Source organism: Archocentrus centrarchus, chromosome 9 (genome assembly GCF_007364275.1).
Source record: "Archocentrus centrarchus isolate MPI-CPG fArcCen1 chromosome 9, fArcCen1, whole genome shotgun sequence".
In the NCBI taxonomy this organism is placed as follows: Eukaryota; Metazoa; Chordata; class Actinopteri; order Cichliformes; family Cichlidae; genus Archocentrus; species Archocentrus centrarchus.
In genome coordinates, this window is record NC_044354.1 from 27,271,602 (window position 1) to 27,293,620 (window position 22,019).

General features: G+C 40.8%; 1 protein-coding gene across 1 annotated transcript in view; it reads right to left on the bottom strand.

Moving 5' to 3' along the window:
• The window catches only part of LOC115785873 (zinc finger matrin-type protein 4-like), a 102,912-nt gene that overhangs the window by 50,223 nt on the left and 30,670 nt on the right, over positions 1-22,019 (bottom strand). Inside the window, exon 3 of the mRNA XM_030737792.1 lies at positions 8,861-9,082. Coding sequence (XP_030593652.1) covers positions 8,861-9,082 — 222 coding nt within the window. The remainder of the gene's footprint in view (positions 1-8,860; positions 9,083-22,019) is intronic.

The window sequence follows — 22,019 nt, forward strand, 5'->3', positions numbered from 1 at the left end:
CTGCCTATGCTGGATGAGAAGCCTTTATTTACTCTGTAAGAGGTTGTAAAACTTTGTGAAAGGAGATACCAATACTGAGATTGCTGAGGACATGATGGACCTTTTTTTTTTTTTTTTATCAGTAAGCACTGTTGTTTTTGCTGCTGTTAGCCTGTTAGCAACTGTAAGCCTCTGTTAGTTGCTGTTAGCCTGTGGTGGATGTAAAACTGTTGGACTCTGAAGCTTAGTGAATAAAAAGTGAGAATGGAATCAAACTGTTTATCAGAGGGAAAGTGTGATTTTTATGACACTCGATCCCAAGATTAGCTGGTATAATGTTAGCTTATAACCAACTGCTGTTGTTTAGCTGGCTCTCGTCAGCTGTCCGGAGACTGTAGGGTCACGTCTGCTGACAATAAGTAATTGCAACAATATTGGGAATAAATAAGCATGTTTATGCATGTTTTCATATGTTAGAGCCCTGAATTCAGTTTACGAGATGAGGTTTAAGGTGAGGTGGAAGAGGACGACATTTTATTAAGATGCTGGTTGCATTATCTCGTTCCTTGATATTTTCGCTTCTTTGGTGATGTGGACCCCTTCTTCTTTGATAAAACATAGGTATGATCCTTCATATCTTGAGTCTGAAGGTGCAGGTACAAATGAAAATGTCCTGCCAAGTACGATAACCTTACGATTTCTCGTCTCCTCCGCCTTTGGTGTACTACGTATGTAGCCGGTCGCTCGGCACTTATGTAAAACGCGATTAGTTGGAAGGGAGATGTCCTTTCCGCCACCGTATTCAATACTTGCCTGAGAGAGTTCAGGATATGTTAAAGAAGAAATGTGATCATACCAAATATTGATTTTACTCAGTTTCCTCTCCAACAGTCCAAAGACAGGTTAATTGGTGATTCTAAATTAGTCCTGGATGTGAGCTAGATAAAGTCCTCTATGTGTGTAGAATAGTGTTCTATGAATCAGGGTTCTAGCTAATTGTTGTTTGCACAGCACTGCGTCTGGCTAAATTTCATCTGTTAGCTATCAGAACAGAAGCAGAAGCGGCTGCTTGCTTATACCCCACCCCTCACACTATGACAGCTGGGAAAGCTCCAGCTTCCCCAAAACTATAATGGGTTTGGATAAAGGGTTAATTTGATGGATGGATGGATTTCCACACAGTACTGGAATGGGTATCATGAGAAAAAAAAAAGTTCACACAAATACAAGTGTATCTGTTTCTGAGATAAAATCCAACCAGTTTTTCTTGTAATTAAAAAACAAAAAAGAACAGAATGAACGTGAAAAGAAAAGAGATCATCTCTTTTAAACCCACTGCAGTGCTAACCAAGCAGAAGTGCTTACATAATCTTTCCACATTAGTGTCTTAATGGACTATCTAGCACAATTCATTTTCCATCCCATTTACCTTTCTACAAACTTTACAGTCCTCACCGTTACATCTCAATACTACTGCTAGCTTTGAACAGAATGAGCAACAAATGATGGAGGGATCGAATAGACTATTAGAGCATAAAGATGGAAAGTTATACCAAGACAATTTATAGTATTTCACAATCGCTAAAACACTAAACCCCATTCCCTGAATCAAATCCACAGTAGCCTAAATGAACTTCTCTAATCACTCACTCTTCTGGCCAAAACGTGAACACAGTTCTGGCACTTAGCTACATCTGGTGCAACTCAATCACTCTTTTTCCTGTAACAACAAACACATTCTCAGTCACTAAACACACTTCACACCTATGTTGCCGAACCTTAAACACAGTCTCAGTCACTGAACACATTGTTGCAAAACTGTAAACACCGGCAGCAGAATGTGAACACAACTCCAACACTGCTGTCAGGAGTTACACACAGCAACTCACAATTGAGCACTCATTTGTCAAATGATGTGACCAGATCAACAGGGCAGGATAAAAGTCAGTTTAGTGTGCTGGTGGCACCTGTGCATCTACAATGGACAGACACATACAGAGAGGCAGAGGAGGAAGAGCGCGTGTGAAAGGTGGTGGACGAGGAGGAAGGGGACGAGGACGACTGAGAAAACAAACCATGTCCTCGTCCGCAGGATAACAATGAGGGAAGGAGGACAAAGAGCCCAACCCAATCTGAGCAGGTTCTTTGTGGCAGCATCATCAGGACATTCACAGTTCCATGCTGTACAACATTTGGCATACGGTACGCCACACTGCAAGTACTGTGATGTTCATTACAGTGCAGTGTCCAAGTGCACTCCCCCTTTCCCAGAATTGAACAACGAACACATGCGGGTGGCAGGAGCACCCTTTTCACGCATCATGTGGGAGTCCCTGACCAGCAGGGTGTCAATGTCACCCTCTGTGCAGCCATTGGTAACTGGGGGGGGTCCTTCACCATCATGCTAACCTCGAGCCATACAACACCGGACATCTCCTCACATTCCTGGGTGGTCTACAGGATCACATGGCTCCGTGTGAACAGCCGGATCGGCAAGCAGTGCCCCCTGTATACGTCATAGTTTGGGACATGTGAACTTTCACCGTGCCATCCAGATACGCGAGTGGTTCGCAAACAACTAGCGCTACATCACCGTGTTCCATCCACCTTACAGCCCCTTCCTCAATCCAATAGAGGGGTTTTCTCAGTGTGGAGGTGGAAGGTGTATTCTTCCTACACCAGGGAGAATATATTGGAGGCAATGGAACATGCATGTGACGATGTTACTGTAGAGTCCTGACAAGGCTGGATTTGGCACACAAGGGGGTTTCCCCCCGTTGCCTGGCACGGGAGCGCATTGCCTGTGATGTGGATGAGGTCCTCTGGCTGGACCTCGCGCACAGACATGATGGTGCAGACTGAATGTGTGTCCTACAGTGCTGTGCTTTTCATTTGTTTTGTTTTTTTTTCTTATTTCTTTTTTGTCTACACTCAGCACTGTCATGTCACTCTGACTATGGTAGTGTTTCACTGTACACACTTCAAATAACCATTTTCTGTTGACTGGCTGCTGTGTCTTAAATTATTTGATGTAGTGTGTGACAGATGGTCTCTGTGAATAGATGTATTACTTGCTGTGTGTGTGACTTCACCACAGTTTTGCACACAGGTCACTGTTTTCTGTAGTTATTATTTGATTTTGATGGGAAAGTATTGGATTTTTGGGGAATTAGCTTGAGTTTTTAGATTTGTGTTTAAAGGTTTTGGGAAAATGGGTGGTGGACTTGGGAAATGTGAGTTAGCAGTTCAGAAATACTGTAAATCCATTTAGCCAAAGAGAACAGGTGAGAAGGGACATCATAACAGTATGTTCATACAGTTAACCTGCACTGTTTTTGGATACACAGCACTTAAAATAACAAAGGATTTTATCATGTGTTGATCAAAACTACGCTAGGTGATGACCTCTGGAGGGTGTCTACATTTGTACTAATAGTGCTAATGACTTAGCGGTCTCTTTATTCTTTTTATCCATATTCCACCTCATGTCTTTGCCTTCATCTTTTCAATGCTGCACATCTCTGTGCACACGACAACAACAACAACAACCACAAGCAAGAGATGATGCCAACTCCTGCTTTATTAGAGTCGGACTGCACTTTTTCGTAGCAGGCTGACAAGTGCGCGAGGTCAGAGAGAGGAGAGAAAAAAAGGGAGACGACAAAGAGGAGAGATGAAAAGAGGAAATGCAGAAAGGAAACAGCAGCAGCATCCCGGCTGCCTGCAAGGCCTGCTGCAGTTCCATTCTCCTCTCCGTGGGCTCATACTGCTGGTTTTGCCTGATAGGACAATTTGCCACTTCATTACTAATTGATAATCACCAGAGAGTAATGCTCATTAGTCCAAGTGCTGAATAGTACAGCTAGCATGCTGGCATTTTCTGCCTCTCCATAATGACTGAAAGTGGCAAATTCATCTCCTCTTAACACAGTAAAAACAGGCATTGTTGAGAACAGATGAAGGTAAAGATATGAAGGGCTTAAACTTTGCAGCACCAGCTGTCTTTCATTTTTATGTGCAAATCTCGAATGAATTATTCATTGAGATCAACACTTGTTATAAGAGGATTGTTGGAGCAGTGTATTCTTTGATTCATTTGCATAGCACTGAACCTGTTAACAAAGTATGTCTTCATTTTGAAACAATTCCTTTTCAGTTGCTTTAGAAAACTTAGTCATACTTTTCAAACACCCAGTGATGCAAAATTCTGAGCTGAAACCAATACCAGTGTTTAAAATGTAATCTGGCCAGTAGCTGATGCTGATATCAGTATTTTCTCTCAATGCCTATTTTGTCTTTGTTGTTATTTATTTCCCACTTTGTGTCGAGGAAACAAAGAAATCTTCATTATAAAAAAGTACTTTCCTCCTTTCAGCTCTTCATCACACTATTTAACACGGTGCGGTATCTACAGAGTTGAGAGAACTGAATGCAAAGGTGAACTTGGTCAATTTAGCGGTTCCTACCTTAATCTAGGCCAATCTACCCCAATATGGCCATGAGCTGTGATTGGTGACTTAAAGAATAAGATGATGGCAAAAATGAGCTTTCCCCTTAACAACTGAGCATGAGATGCTTGGTTATTCAGGAGGGGCTCAGAGTACAGCCTCTGCTCCATAGTATCGAAAGCAGATATATAATTGAGTTTGTTCAGGGAACTGACTAGGATGCTTCCTGGGCACCTCCTAAAAGAGGTGGTTTTGGCATTTCCTAATGGGAGGAGACCCAGGGCAGACCCAGGACATGGGTCTGTTTTGTGGGTATGTTGGGAATGTTTTGGTATCCTTCTGGAAGAGCTGAGTGGTGGCTGAGAGGGGGAAGTCTAGATATCTCTGCTTAGACTGCTGCCTATGCAGTCCAGACCTGGAAAAGTGGTAGAAAACGCACAGCTTAATGAGTGAGTTGCAGACTGATGTGATAAAACAGATAAATATCAGTAACTGACATTGATATATGTACTTTTATCTGCAAATATCAGTTAACAGGGCCAATGTAGGTTAATAATGATATTACAACATATTTTATTCATTAGCTTCTTCCACCATTATCTATCAAACTTCAAGCAAGTTTTGTTAGAGTTGTGGGGATGTTACATCATGAATCTTCACTGAATTCAAGATTCACTTTAGCCAGCAAGCAGGTGGTCCCTGCTATGTCAAAAAGAGAAAGCTTGCTGTGTTGTTTCCAGTGAGGGTTGATGAAAACTAAATAGCTGGGCATGGGTAAAAGCAAGAGAGGAAAACAACTGCTGTGCCTGGTCACTGACCTGCCACAGGGTGGATCACCTTTTGTGATATGAGTTGGTGGCAGGGAGGAAAACAGCACAATTTACTGTGACTGGTCAGATAAAGGTTAAAAAAAAATAAATTCCTAAACAAAACAAGTCCTACAGAAGCAAAGCCCAAATACGATTGCAAAGAAGCTGCAGAAAGGTTTAGCTGGCATGGCAGAGTGCACCATCATTGCTACAGTACATGTGTAGAAATGATGCACAAACGCAGTCTACACAAGGCAGTCACTGGAATCATGAAAGTCTGCAAATTTGTTATAGCCACATTACAAAAAAGTTCAAATTGAGCTCTTTGGCCACAATCATTGAAAACACAGCCGGTTGTTAAGCAGTGAAGCAGAAATATTCTGTTTTGGGGCTGTGTGGCAGCCAGTGGTTCAGATAACATAACAAAAATAGAGTGAAGAATGGGTTTTACTACAAATCAGCAAATTCTGGATGCAGACTCCATGCAGTTAGTCGTGAAGTGAAACTGAGAAGAATTATTGTTCTACAAGAGGACAATGATCCAAAACAGACCTCAAAACTGGCATGAAACAGCAGCTGAAGTGTTCGGACGCTGTTACGACCCCCTGACTTGACTGTCACTGATCAGCACAGACATGTAAACAGCCTGAAAATATCTCTTTGCATATCAGAAATACATCTTTAGCAATGATCTAATATGCTCATTTCCAGCTCTCTTTACTCTGGTCCTCCCTATGGACTAAATAAGGCATTAATTTATACTGGCATTTTATACAGCCTCCCAATTCATCCACAGCCTGAAACAAGCTAGTTTATCTTCCGTCTCCTCAAGGCCCCCACTCTGTCCCAGCAAACGCCGATGGTCACCATTAAATGTGACCAGGGAGGAAGTGTAACCATGCTAAACATAATTTCCCCCAATCTCCCCAAGCCAAAATCTAACCCAGAGAACAATACCACCATCCCCATCAGCACACATTACAGCACCATGTCTATGATATTACTCTCATGACCTGCTTATTGTGCAAAATAATGGTGGATTTAGTCATTATACCATACCATATTATACCATACCATACCATACCATACCATACCATACCATACCATACCATACCATACCATACCATACCATACCATACCATACCCCTTTGCCTATATAGTACTTAAAAAAGAAAAAATACAGGCTGACCAAATATAAAAGATAAACACAGGCCAGGGTGTAAAAAACACATAAGAGCTGCAGAAGTTAACAATATAGAAGTACAGAAAAACTAAATTAAAATCAGTCAACATAACACACTGGGTCGAAAGCCTGGGAATAAAAGTGTGGTTTAAAATGAGATTTAAAGAGAGCAAGTTAAGGAGCCTGCCCAATGACGAATCATTCCACAATTTTGGAGCGGCAGCTGCGAAAGCTCCATCATCTCTGTGTTTGCAATGCATCTTTGGACCAAGTGAAAGCAAGTGGTCTGCTGACCCGTAAGAACAAGATGGGATATATGGGTGCAGCAGTAGAAACAGATAAAATATCTGAATGTCACGACCATTAAGAGAATTAAAAACAAAGAAAATTTTGCAATGCATTTGTAAATGAAGTGGAAGCCAGTGAAGGGAAGTGAAAATTGGAGAGATGTGCTCTTGCTTACTTGTTAAAAATCAAACAGTGGCATTTTGCATCAGCCGTAGGCGAGCAATGGAGGCCTCACTAATTCTACGAAGAAACATGTTGCAGTGAATGAGATGAGAGTTTATAAAAGCACAAACTACCATTTCAAAGTTGCATTTAGACATTTTAAATCAGAATGTCACCCCTGCGTATACATGAACTTTGAGGTTTAGAGTAGGATTTATTTTCACACCTAAATTTGTGATAATGGATTTGCCATATGGGGCCACGTAGCTCCATAAACATCTGCAGTCAGGAAACACCAAAGATAAAATATATAACATTCCTGAAATAGACATCATGTACTCGAAACCTTAGCCAACATAACACAGCTGAACAAACCACCCAGTTTGCCCTCAATTAGCAAAAGTAACCAATCAGGCTCTGAGTTAGGAGTCTGTGACCAATCAGTTGCGAGTACTTGTTTCTCCCATTTGGTGGAGTCATGCTCTGATGCCCTTTACAACACCTCTGGGCTCCTTGTGCTCTTCTGGCAGCCAACACTCTGCCAGCTGGAATAATATTGTGTAATTGTTATTGACATATTGTAACTGGGAAATGAAAAGCAAGAAAGTTCTCTCCTCTTTCTCTGTAAAATTAACAGCTTGTGACACGCTGGTGGCCTCCACGAAGAGTCAAGCTGACAACTGAAGTCAAGAGGGTTACTTTTCAGCTCCACAGAGCAGGACTAATAAATAGTCACAGATGTTAACAAATGTAATGCTGCTCCCTATTGCTAATTAATATTAGGTTATGCAAATCACATTATTACCTACAGCGTTTAATAAGAAATCACTTAATCCCCAAAACAAAAGATATTAGACATTTGACAGCAGTAGCTTCATAAAATATAAACAAAATACACTCACCAGCCACTTTATGAGGTAGATCTTGCTAGTTCCTGGTTGGACCCCATTTTGCTTTCAGAACTATCTTAAATCTTTGTGGCACAGATTCAAGAAGGTGCTGGAAACTTTCTTCAGAAATTATGGTCCATACTGACATGCCAGCATCACCCAGTTGTTGCAGTTTTGTCAGCTAAACATCCATGATGTGACTCAACTGTTCCCCTGCATCCCAAAGGTGTTGGATTGAGATGTGATGACCGTGGAGCAGTCACTCGATCTCAGTGAGCTCATTCATTTCACAGTAAAATATAATGAACTCATTGTCATGTCCAAGAAACCAGTTTGAAATAATCTATGCTTTGGATCTGAGCTTCATAACACGGTGTGCTATCCTGCTGGAAGCAGCCATCTGAAGATGCGTACACTGTGGTCATGAAGGGATGGACACAGCAACAATACTTAGTTAGGCTGTGGCATTTAAATTATGCTCAGTTGGACTAAGGGGCCCAAACTATGCCAAGAAAATATCCCCCTCACTATTTCACCACTACCACCAGCCTCAGGTGTTGATACCATTGGATGGATCCATGCTTTAATGGGTCACCTTGACATGTCTACATGCCTAAATACACAAGGTGTTGCCATGTGATTGGTTGATTAGATATTTGTGCTGAGTGTATATATTGAGCTTTAGATGAGGACAGCATTAATGGTTATTTGACGTATTGACAAAGCAGTGTTTACAACACTGTGCTGGCTGGCTAGAACCCTGTTATTCATGTATGCCTATTACGGTTATTTCATTGTGAATTTGTTATTGTGAGCTCTGAAATTCTACTTTATTTGTGCTGTATGCTCTCCTCATTCTCTATTGGTGGTATCAGACACCTGAAAACATCATTCTCGTTTGTATTTTTATGAAAAATTCTTACCCTTAAAAATCACAGGTCTCCAAAAGGCAAAAAAAAAAAAAAATAAATAAGCTGACTTTCTTTCATAAGCTCCATCTGATAATGAATACCCTTTTTTGCTGCCTACTTTAATAATAATAAAAAAAAGTATGAACATCATTTAGGATATATTGATGTACTGAAAATATATGTGTATTACCTTTCATCACTCCCATGTCCAGGGTCTTGCCCAGCTGTTCCAGGAGATCTGCTCTGGCAGCGTTCTTCTTGTGCTTTTTGCCATCATAATGTTGCTGAGCCATGCCAGGGTTATTGAACCAGGCGTTGCATAGCTGGCAGTAGCGGTCCGAGTCACGACGTTGTCGTGGGGAGGTCATAGGAGATGTTTCTGGGGAGGTCTTTACAGGGCTGGGTGATGCCTCTGAAGGTAAAACAACAAAACAGATGTATCTTGGTGATCTGTAAACAAAGCAAATCTGCTAAGACACCACTACTTTGACCATATTTAAAAAACAAAAAGCAAAAAACTTTACAATGAGTTCCTTAATTCCTTTTGCTTTATTCACAACAAAACATACACACGTGTTTGACCTGACTTCAGTAAGGGACCTGACACACACTTAGAGCCCAACCAATTTATTGGTGGTTTTTGCCATCATGAGCTAGTATCATCGGTCACTACTAGCTATTTGCTGATCTATCTGTATTGACACTTATAATGGCTGGAGCATCCATCCACCCATCCATTTTCTTCCGCTTATCCTTTTCAGGGGCGCGGGGGACTGGAGCCTATCCCATCTATCATAGGGCGAGAGGCAGGATACACCCTGGAGAGGTCACCAGCCTGTCACAGGGCTAACACAGAGAGACAGACAACCATTCACCTCACATTCACAACTACAGGCAATTTAGAATGACCAGTTAACCTAACCCCACATCTTTGGACTGTGGGAGGAAACTGGACTACCTGGAAAAAACCCACCCAAACATGCAAACTCCACACAGAAAGGCCAAAGTGGATTCGAACCAGGCGCTTCTTGCTGTGAGGCAACAGTGCTAACCACAGAATTGGTTTTAAAATCTTATATTGATCAGGCATTTTAATAGTATTAAGTATTTTAATAGTATTAGTAGATATTTATAGCTGACTTTGGTGATCATGGTCATGCTGGAAGCTTTAGTTTTTGTATTTTTGTAGATGTAACAGCTTTGAACATTTGACCAAAATAAAATAAAAATAGGATTAAATTCACCAAAAATAAATACACAACAAAACATATCAAATAGTCTCATAATTGTGACTGTCTCTGAAATATGAGAAGCAACGTTCATAACTGTGCAACTAAGATGTCATAAATATGAAAGTTTCCTGTCATTATGAAATACTCAAAACTATAAGAAAAGGTTAAACAGACTGGTACTTTTATAATGCTATCACGCACTAACAGAGCTCAAAGTATTTTTTTTTTCTTTTACTTTGAGCCACTGATGGATGCACTGCAGGCAGTTTGGGGTTCAGTATCTTGCCCAAGGATGCGGCAACATGTGGACTTAAGGAGCCAGGTATTGAGCCACCCACGCTCTACCTACTGATCCACAGCCATCACATTAAGATGGTTATTAATCATGTAAGACAGGCTTAATGACGCCTGATTTCATTGATTTTTATGTTCTCTTTGGGAGATTTTTTATGTCACTGATTTTGTGAACAAGCAGTCTCTGACCTGCTTGAATTCACTCTGTGATTTTCATCTAAAACACTATGGGGGAATTTTATAGTTTATTAAAATGGGTCCATTATATTAGGCTTAACTGCCAAACCATAGGTAGCTCATGGGCTAACTGCTACAGTAACTTAATTGGGCCACACAGTCAAAGTGGCCCATTATTATTCATGCATTTTTGGCACAGATGATAAGCACGGATAAGTGAGTAGCATTATATTAGGCATGATACTTTTCTCACACACTGACGTGTGTAAATGGTCGCAAGTTTTTGTGGTTGCGGAAGATTTGCAACAGTACTGGTTCTAATGGTGTGGTTGTGCCTTGACAGTGGACGCTTATTTTTTGAACCTCTGGCAACAATTTTCAACCTTAATGTAACCATACAAAATTCAAGATTTGAAAAGTTGGGAAATTAGGAACTGACTAATTTTTATACTACTATTAAATCAGTTAGAACGGGGAGACATTTGTAAAGTACCTGCCTAGTCTTACTGACCTGCAAAGCTTCTTTATGTCACACCTGCCTCAGGCAAAGGGAGAACAAGAGCAAGTTTGAACCTAAACCCTTCCTCCTGAAATTTATGTAAATATATATAAACTGCTTTTCATCTAGTCTAAGAGTTAAATTAATATGTTAGCCCACTTTATTTTGTATTTGGCCAAATACAAACTGTCTCCTGATATTGCACCTTAAAGAAGAAAATATAGGAATAATCCTTTCACTTCTTGGGAATATGTATGTACCTTTTTGACCCTAAAGAGCACCAGTAATTTGTTGTGTACATTTGTGTAAACTGTACCTGTATGGATACAAATGGACTTTTATTACATCCCTATAGAGAGTAGACTTAAATAAAAGTCATAGGTTTTTTTAATAAATAGGACACAAATAACAAGAACAAGGTGATCGCTCTGTTGCTACATCACAACTGACATGTCTTGTGCTTTTAATATTCAGCTAATTAGCTTGGATTCTGTATCATCACGCCACTCCATGTCTTTCTGGCTTGTGTTAAGCATTAAACACAATGTATGACTCTTGAAATGGACTGTGAACACGATGGTGCTTTCATAGCCATGAATGTGACATTTTTGCAAAGACAAATGTGAGACAATATAAATACTCTGTGCGGGAAAAACACTGGCCCAGAATAAAAGAACTTTTAAATGCGGTGTATTAGCAACATTTTGGAAAAAATACAGACTGCAGACTAATAACTATATATTAACACCATCTAAAAGCACAAGTTGGCTTTTTAAAGCAAAGATTTGTAGCCGGCAGACAGAGCACGATGTGAGGGCTTTAATGAGCAGCGATCAGCAGCAATGTAACTGTGGCCGTGCTAGCGTAGCCCTCTGAATAACAAGCTGTTAGCTCAATTAAGTGCCTAAAGAGGAAAACCTAAATTCTACTTGGCAAATGGAAGAAAGAGCCAGCTCTTCTTGGGGCTGCCCACTTGTCTCTTCATGCATGGATGACGGCATTAACCCTGAAAGAGCACCGCGTTGCACCGAGCACTACCCGACACGAAACGGCACTATCAACTTAATCAGTTTTAACACTCCAGTGCACAGCTCACCCTAAGTCAACATTTAGTATTGTCCCATTACGTTCCATTACACCAGTCAACATTTCAAAATGGCAAACTCCAGTGAAAAACATGGAGGAGAGAGAGACCGCATGGAGCCAGAACTGTCAGGACTCTGCTGCCTGCTGAGCGCAGCTGGCCCTCGGTGAGATGAAGCTGAGCCACAGGCAGAGCGCAGTTTACATCTGCATTATACGTTACATTCAGCACTTGGCTCATTCTCTTCTCAGCAGAAGGTTGTGTTGTAGGATTTAAATGTGGGACTCATACAGTTATAGGGTGACCCTTCTATAATAGGCCAGTGTAAACTGTCAGACTCAATTTAATCCCTGCAGCTGCTTTTGCAGGCAGGTCATAGGTCAGCAGCATAACAGCAGCCCTGGAGCTGAATGGAATTTAATGCCTTGCTCAAAGGGAAGGGGGAGGGGGTGCATTTAAGCAACTGAAATCTAAAGGCTCAGCTAGCAAATCTATAGGCAGACAAATGACGCGTCAGATTAAAGCAGAAAAAAGCTCTAAAGTGTACAAAGATCTAAACGCGTAATGCACCATCAAAGCTATTCAGATACCACTGACAGATGAGACCTAAACTAAAAGCACAGCTTCTGCTATCAGAACATTCAGGCAATTACTTGGCAAACCAGAAACAGTGATGACAGAACGAAAGAATTCAGAGGGGCTGGGAACTCAAAAAGAGGTGAAATGTTTACTGTTTCTAGAGACAACAAAGAAGTTAAAGAAGAGAAAGGAGGTAATGATTTCTTCCAGTACAGTTCTATGCTCCAAACTGCATTTCAAGTTACACTATTGTTTAAATAGAAACATTTCTTTTTAAACTTAGTACAACAGTTTTGGTAAACTTGATAATTATCAGAACAATGTTGCTCTCAAGTTGCTTTATCGTTTAAATGCTATTAGATTCAACTTTATTATCATTGTACACAAGTATACAATGAAAAGTACGTTCCAGAACACCCATCCAACAAACAAAGACAATCGACAAACATAGGAGATAAGTGTTTCGTGGCCTTGCTGCTGTCACAGGCGCTGCCATTTAAGAGATAAGAGGGAAACAAAGTGAAACAATTGGGCAGGTGAGGAAAAAAATCATCTCCTAATTTTCCCCATAATGGGGGCACAGTATGAGGTTGAAAAAAACCTCGGCATAGTAAGCATATAAGGCAAATAGCATGGGAGCAGTAGGGTGGGGAGGGGGAAGGGATGGAAGGGAGCCAGCGGAGGTGACCGTTAAGCCCACCGTTAAGCTATCATGAAGAGTGAAACTAGGGGATTTAAGCCAACTTGATTTCGAGCCAGTCACAGTTGGCCATCGGAGGAGCTGCACTTCTTCACTGACTTCATTTTTGAGCCCTGGAGGTTGCTGTTTGCAGCTTACCCAGGCTTAGCTTCACAGAACCACCCCGTGGACATTAGCAATTAAAAAAAATCAACCGAGATAACAAAGATGACATCTTGACTTGGTCAGAACAAACCTCACAATTTCACATGTGTATGTTTCAGCAGTGAGTTGTAACTTGCTTGTTGAAAAGGACAAACATACTCTAATTCAAAGCTAATGCAAAAGTATCTGTTTGGCTGGGCAACACTGACTGTTCATGTATCCTTGGATGACAGGGGAACGTGTGTGTATTCTGACAACATAATAATAAAAGTAATGAAGATGTGATGAACCGGTGCAAAGGTGAGTATGTATGGTCACTCTCCACACCCACCACCACAGGCTAGCAAAAGTGAGAGCCAAATAATGTTTATTACTAATTAATAATGGCATTAGTTCAGACAGGATCTCAAATGGGGAAAACTATTTACAGTGCTTTAGTCTACCCACAGGTGCTCCTCATCTGCAGGCTGCTTTTCAACCCACATCTGTGCCACCTCTTCCTACTGTATCATGCTGGCTCTGACTGACGCCTCTGGCCTTCCATGTATGCACATGAACGGGTGGGGAGGTATGCTCCCAGCACTGAGCCACAGCACCAGATAGAAATGACTGCAGATAGAAATGTCAGCCTTCTTTTGACTGTAGTGGCCCTGACAGATTTACAGTGAGTTGCTCTTAGATTTCTGTTAGCATCTGTTGGGAGTAAAACACTGTAGGTTATTGGATGATTTATCTCATGTGAAAAATTACCCCCCCAAAACAGAGAGACTGGCAAATAATTTTCTGCAAATAGTCAGGAATTAGAAGAGAATGATTACATGGCCTAAGCAAAGAGCATTTATCACCATCAGTGCAGCCTCTCCATATAGTATCCTCCTCCAGCAAAGCATAATCACCCTCTGATTTAATATTCTTTCAAGTATGCTTTATGACAGAGTGTCCAGGCCATTTGTCTAGCAGCCCACTAGTTTTACCTAAAGTCTTTACTTTCCATATGCTGCAGACTCCTCACTCATAACAGGCTGTGTTAATGCAGGATCGGTCTTTGGCATCATAGATAACCCAGCAGGCACATAAAGGACTGAAACCCTTTCCTCCCATTTAGAGCATCATTAGAGCCATACTGTTAAACACCCCTCTGTGCTTTGATTGAGGGTTCAGCTCACTTCAGAAGGCAGGGTTCATCACCATCACCAAGAGACAGATGGCATCGGCTTGATGTGGCACCTGCTGTGTAAAGGACACTTTAAACTCCATGAAAAGGTCCCTGCTTCTCTATATTATAGGTTTTGGCATCAGCTGGATAAAAATGGAACAGTATTTTTTTTTTTGCAGCGATAAAACTGTGAGGTGACACATTTAGCTAAGCGCAGAGAGCACACTAAAAACTACTTTTTTTTGAAGACTTACCATTTTTGACAATGATGTCTGAAAATAATTTTTTTTTAGGAGACAACAGAATGAATCATCTGAGCCTGATGGTCCTGATTTATAATCATCAAGTCAAAGAGACAGTACACATGCCACATTTCATAATGGCAGCCTTGTAGATGGTTAGTCAGAGGGCACACACACACCTACATGTACACACACACACACACACGCACACACATACACAGACTGCAGCTGTTTATTAGCCTGAATAGACCCTCTGCTGTCTGCTGATCAAAAGTGAGTGTGAGGGGTTCTGCCTGTACAAACCCAGTTCCAAAAAAATCAGGATGCTGTGTAAAATGTAAATAAAAACAGAATGCAATGATTTGCACAAAAAAGTAAATAAACAAACCCATATTCATTCACAATAGAACAACATCAAATATTTAAACTGAGACATTTTACTGTTTCGTGAAAAATATTAGCTCATTTTGAATTTTATGGTAGCGATGCATCTGAAAACAGTTGGAATGGGACAACAAAAGGCTGGAAAATCCACCAATTAGGTTAACTGGCAACAGGCCAGTAACATGATTGGTTATAAAAAGAGCATCTTAGAGAAGTAAAGATGGGCAGAGGGTCACCACTCTGCAAAAAACTGCATCAATATCTTATCATCTACAGTAATATCATCAAGAGATTTAGAGAATCTCTGTGCACAAGGGATAAGGTCAAACATCAACACTGGATACCCTCAGGCGGCACTATATTAAAAACAGGCATGATTCAGTCATGGAAATCACTGCATGGGCTCAGGAACACTTCTACTTCCAGTGTCTGTGAGGACAGTTTGCGGTGCCATCCACAATTACAGGGTAAAGCTCTATCATACAAACCTAAAAGAAGCAGGGAATATTGCACCTGTCCCAAAATGAGCTTTTTTTTCTTGAAATGGTGCATTTTCTCACCTTAAACATCTGATATGTTTGTGCTTCATTAGGAATAAAATACAGGTTTATGAGATTTGCAGATCATTAGATTGTGCTTTGGTTTGCACTATGCACAGCATTCCCGACATGCATTCCCAACATTTTTCAAAAATGGTTTTGTAGGTTCAGACTCTTAAAAAGAGCATCAACTGAAGCAATCCAGCACGCAGGCTTACAGCATTTGCAGCAGCGTTTTCAATTTCAGCTGACAACTTGTGCAGTTTTTCTAATTGAAGTTTTCATGTTAAATATACTGTACTTAAATGTTTTAAGGCCCATTAAGCAGGATGTGGCAGAGCTCTGCAGGGATCCAGTTCTGCAGTTTTACTCACCCTGCAACCAAAGAACTCAGCTGTCAAATACAGTTACAGTATCTCTATGTCTGTGTCGGCTCTGACTTGACCTGTTATTTCAAGGCACGACATGAGCCATAGCCAAAATCAAATAGGCAGGTAAAGCTAGTTTTTGATAAACAAGTACCGAGGGCTGCTGGGGAGCCAAGAACAAATAAGAGAACAGCCACACTAACAACCCTGTGAACTTGTAATGTTCATTGTAGAGAATGCCATCATGTATAGTTGGATCAAAAACTATGAAAGTCAGCCAACATCGTAATCCATCCCATAGTTGACAGACTCTTTGAATATCAAACTCCTGATGACAATAGAGGCAAACTCTGCTGATCTCCCCAAATCATTAGAATCCATCCTCTGGGCACCACAAATATACACTCACGCGTCACTTTATTAGGTGCAAAAGTTTGACTGGTCATTAATGCAAATATCTAACCAGCCAGTCACATGGCAGCAACTTATTTAAGCACGCAGAAGGTCAGGAAGATCTGCTGAAGTTCAAACCAAGCATAAGAATGGAGAAGGAAGGTGATTATAGTGATTTTGAATGTGACATGGTTGTTGGTGTCAGACAGACTGATCTGAGTGTTATAGAAATTAATGATTTACTGGGATTTTCCTGCACAACCATCTCTGGGGTTTATAGAGAACGATCAGAAGAAGAGAAAAGTGAGTGTCAGCTCTATGGGTAAAAATGCCAAAGGTCAGAGGAGAATGCCAGACTGCTTTGAGTAGCTGAAATAACCACAACCAAGGTATGCAGAAGAGCATCTTTGAATGCACAACATCTCAAACCTCGAGGTAGATGGGCCTCAGCAGTAGAAGACCACACCAGATGTCACCAGATTCCAAACTGGTGTGGATGTAAGAGTGTGTGATTGTCTCTATCTGTGGGCTGGTGACCTCTCACCTGGGATAGACTCCAGCCCCCTGCCACCCTCAATTAGGCTACGTTCACACTGCAGCCTGAAGTGACCCAAATCCCATTTTCTTGCCCTTATGCGACCCGTATCTGACCTTTTCATGACAGTCTGAACAACACAGATCCGATTTTTACAAATGCGACCCAGGCCACTTGGATATGTGGTCCTAAATCTGATATGTATCTGATCTTTTCAAATGTGACCTGTGTCTGTACGGCCAGGTCGCATTCATCCAACCTGCACGTCATTGATACTCGACAAACGTCACTATTCTGCGTCCTGCTACAAGGAAGCGGGAAGAAAAACAAAGTCAGCTCGGCAAACACTGAGCACGCTCGCTGTGTGTGACGTTATTGCGTCCTCTACTGCGCACGCGGGGCACTTTTTGGTTCGTTTGCAGTTCACACAGGAGATCACATACAAGTCGCATATATTCAGAAACGTGAACGGCCACGCAAATAAGTGAGATTTCACAAAAAATCGGAATTGAGCATTAAGGCCTGCAGTGTGAAGATAGCCTTAAATAAACTTTTAAGAAAACGAATAGGTAGATCGTTTCGATGGATTCAATTAACCGCAGAACGAGAGAAAACAGCAGCGAAAGTCACATAAGCTCCTCTGGTGTTGATTTAAGCAATAGTGAGATTGGGTTCCCACTCCCAACTTGTCATGTTTAAAGGACCCATTGAACTTTAACTGTAGTTAAGTACAAGCACCAGTGCAGGGTAAATGTTGTGAAGTGGGTGTACTAAAACCACTAAATGGAAAAAGTGAATGGAAATGAGAAAAACCAACAACTTAAAACCAAAAAACAGACACCTCCATCGATGGAATGCAGACTTTGCTGCGGACGCCCTGGGATGATGAGCACGTGGCTTTCATGTTAGTCACATTCACTTCATCCAGTTTGTCTCTTTTTGTACGTTAATCCAAATATAATTTATTCATCAACATTTGTTTGGGCTTTTTTTCTAACATAAAGGAGGAGCTGGGAGGTTTTGATGTAAAAGCCTCACTGCAGTTAACACTTTCACTGTCTGGTGCTGGCTGTGTCAGCTGCCAGTTTATAACTGATTCAGGTTTATTTATGCAGCTGTTTGTATGAAGACTTCTTTCATTACTGACCAGTTTAATAAGAAAATACTAAAAATCCATTAAAAATTTAATGTGCAGCACAGCAAAGCAATCCTTTCCTCCCTCAAAGTCTAAAGGAAACACACTACCGTGTTTTCACATAGCCCACAAATGCAACAATTTCTTGTCAGCTTAAGTAGAACATGTCGTTTTGCCTGTGCTACTTCCTCTCACTGAGTTGTGTTTAAAACCAAATGTTATCCCTTGCATGGCATTTATAAGCAGGGCAATGTAGACCTCTTCTAACTCTGTGAACAGAGTTATAAAGAGATTCAGCTTCTGTGAGAAGAGGGGGCCCAAAGTGCTGCGAATCCATGCACTTATCTCCTACAATGCCGATCCCTGCTGGGCTTTTCTTCACCTCTCCACCCTGCCAGCATGCTCTGCTCCTGAAGCAAAATGTTTTCTCAGAGTTTCCCTTTGTCTTCAGGAGGAATCTCTGGAAACAAAGCGAACAGAGGATCTCCATCCCTGAAATGATTTCCTCTGAGAGGCTGAAGTCAAAGCTGAAGTGCACTGCAGACAATTTGTACTTTAGAATGCTGGAAAGTTAAAAAGGGAGAAAGTGGCATATTTACTGAGACTGCTACAAATGGTAAAATTATGAGTAATAAGCAGGGGCATTGAAGACTTGGGAGCAGAGCTGCAGCTTGTTTGAGTTTAAATGCAATTTCATGTTTGGGTCATATGTTTGGAAAATACAGTAAACGAGGGCAAAGAAAACTTTTCTTCTTTTGCACTTGGAATATGAACCAAGGACATCCTTGAAGTACAAGCAAATATTACTAAAGCCTAAAGCTGGTGATTGAATTAGCTATGAAAACTGTGTATTTCTGGTAAAACATTCAAACTCTCTGCGAGAATAACAGGACAAAAAGAACACAGAGTGCCCATCAAATAAACAATACTGGCTGCTTATGTTGAATCAGACCCGACTGCAGCTACTGTGAAATATTTGAAGTCAGGGAAAGTAAAGCACTGAAGGTAACAGACAGGTCAAATTGTCGGTATTGCGCTGCTTGTAGACAGAAATCTTTCCTTTCTCCTACAGTTTGTGCTTTTAAAGAGGAACACTATAAAATGCATGTTGCGTGAAGCAATTGTCACCAGTTCGATAATCTAATCAGCTTTTCTGTGTTTTCTAACAAATATATACATTAACACAATTTCATTTTCTGAAGCATTGAGCCTGCAAATAAACTCATACATGAGAGTTCTTCACACAGATTTAAATGTACTGACTTGAGCAGCTGCTCAACCATGTCAGTCATAATTCGGTAATAACCTCATAAAATCATTACGCTTTCTGTAAATTTGCTTTCATACAGTTTCTCCTAAACAGAGAAAGCTTCACTCCATCTGTACACTAAAGTTACCTAAGAGGATGATTGCTTATGCCTATAAATATCACCATATCTGCCATTTGATCTGTGATAAGATGCCAGAGATATCTGACCTGATTTCAGCCAGGCTTAGGGTTACTAAGATTATATTCTGATAGCTTAAAATCATGAAATTTGAGGAGTTTACCCTCCTCGGTTCTATAAACCATCACAGCAATTTATATCTGTCAGGCATCACATACCACAGTGTCTGCACTGTAAAGCCATGGTGTGGCTGAATCCATGTCTGGTTTATTTCAGCAAAATGGGAAACACGCTTCAGAATGAAAATTATGTTTTTGAGTGACCCTTGCAGAGTGTTTTCTTTTCTCGCCTTTCTTAAAGTTGTTGAGTTTGTTCTATTGATAAAAGATAATATATCTTGTACACAAACTTCCATTTGCTAGACAGTCCAAACCAGGTGACATTTAGGAAGTATGTCGAGCAGAAGGTGAAGTTTCCTGTGTGATGGCACGACTTTCATTTCAGAACTATTTTTAAGCCAAGACGGCCAGCTGATGGTTATGCAATATTAAAATGTTTGCTGGGAGAGTATGCATCACAGCTGAGTGGTGGTCAAGTGGAGTCTTCACAGTATTTATTATTAGGATGCATATACATGCCTACCCAATAATACTAATGTTCCATTATTCAGATCTCATTTTACTAATTCGATAAGTTTCACTTCTGTTGATGATGCCTTTCTTCATTACGCTCTCAGAACAGAGCTGCCGAACGGCAACACAGCACTATCCTGAAATGTAAACGTGTGAATGTGTAAAATGGTGCAAATGCAAGAAACAGCAGGGAACCAGAAGGCAATTAAAAAATACAGGCTTTAAATGTTACTCCTTTAATTTATGGAGGCTAGCTTATATCGCAACAGCCAAAGCCATTTAAAGTCTTGAGATAACGTCCCCAGTTAAATGTAACGGAAGAGCCACGGCCGTTTTACGATATGAACAACTTAGCTCCACATTTCTCTAAATCACTCCTCAGTAAATCAGTGCAGGAACAAAACATCCCCACATTAAGCTGCAGATGTTAAAGGAAATGACATTCATGCAAGCTATTGTGCTTACGGCATAGATGTTGGGAAACAAGCCAGAATGTGGAAATAGCGGGTGAGGAGAAATATGAAAATAAATGCGGCTGTGATTATATAAAAGTACTAATGACAAATCAGCATTCGTTTAGCCTGCCTGAGCTCTAAAATAGAAAGTGAACTGCAACACGTTGCAACACCAGCAGATCATTCGACAGAAAAGCATGAGCACGAGCTACAGTATGTGGGTCAGTGGAAATATTCAAATTTAACACAGCGGTGCCCAAGTAAAAGGGCAAAGAAGGGTTACTGTTTAGCTTGGAGAAGCTTTGTGTAATATTATGCCTGCAGGAAAAGCATTAAACATTAATCTCAACTGTCAGATGAAATTATTGCATCTTCAAAAAGTTTGAAATTGAGAACAATAGCTTACGCAGGGCTTTTCAGCAGTATAATTGGAGATTGATGACAGTGCTTTTCTCAAATATTCATCATGGGTTTTGAATAGGCATTTTGGGCACAAGAAGATGATGTACACCATCTGTTCAACGGCAAAAATAACATCTAGTAAAGTTTATGATGATCTCCACTGATGCTATAAATTTTCATTAGTGTTAATAGAAGCTTTTTTTTTGTTGTTGTTTTTTACTGCATGTCCTGCATGGACCTTTGGTATCAGTGCTTGGAGCGCTAGAATTTTTGCAGCTGTATGCTGGCTGACAGCCAGCAGAACAACAGTGCATCCCGAGAGGCAGGTGGATCAACAGAGTCGGCTGATGTGACTTATGCAGAAATCAATAGCTCGGGCCTCTCAACGCCCTGGATTTATCTTCATGACATTGTGTATTTGCGACTGAGCTCGGTGCCTTTACAACAGTGAGGGTTTAAATCACAGTTTCACAGGATAAATCTACCTCAGTCCAAATCTAACATTTCTTTTATTTCAGCTGGAATGCGAGTTGTTTGGTAAGAACAAACTCAGCTTTTGATTGATGCATTCTTTCCCTGCAGATGGTAAGAGCACCGCAGTTTGAACCCATCGGCAGTGAAACAGACAGATAAAAAAAAAAAAAATAATAATCATGCTTCAGGATAATATATGAGTCTATGTTAATGGAGGGGTTTCAATTTCATTACTGTCATTTCCACACTAAAAAAAAAAAAAGAGAGAGAAATTCTGAGTAAGTTAACTTTTTTTTATTGATAAAAATGATCCCCAAAAAGTGGATGTCAGCAGCTTCAGTCAAGAAAAGTTAATGTGTCTGTCAGGTGGAGAGGAGGTTCCATGGTGTCCCAGCAGTTTGCTGGATGTCAGCGTGATTGATGGCTGTGCCACCCCCTCTTTTGGCTGAGACGGTTCTGCCTGTGTTCTGAACCATTGGCCACAGATGGCATCTTTAATGGCTATGTCTGTCACTGACATGTGGCAAAAAGAGCAAA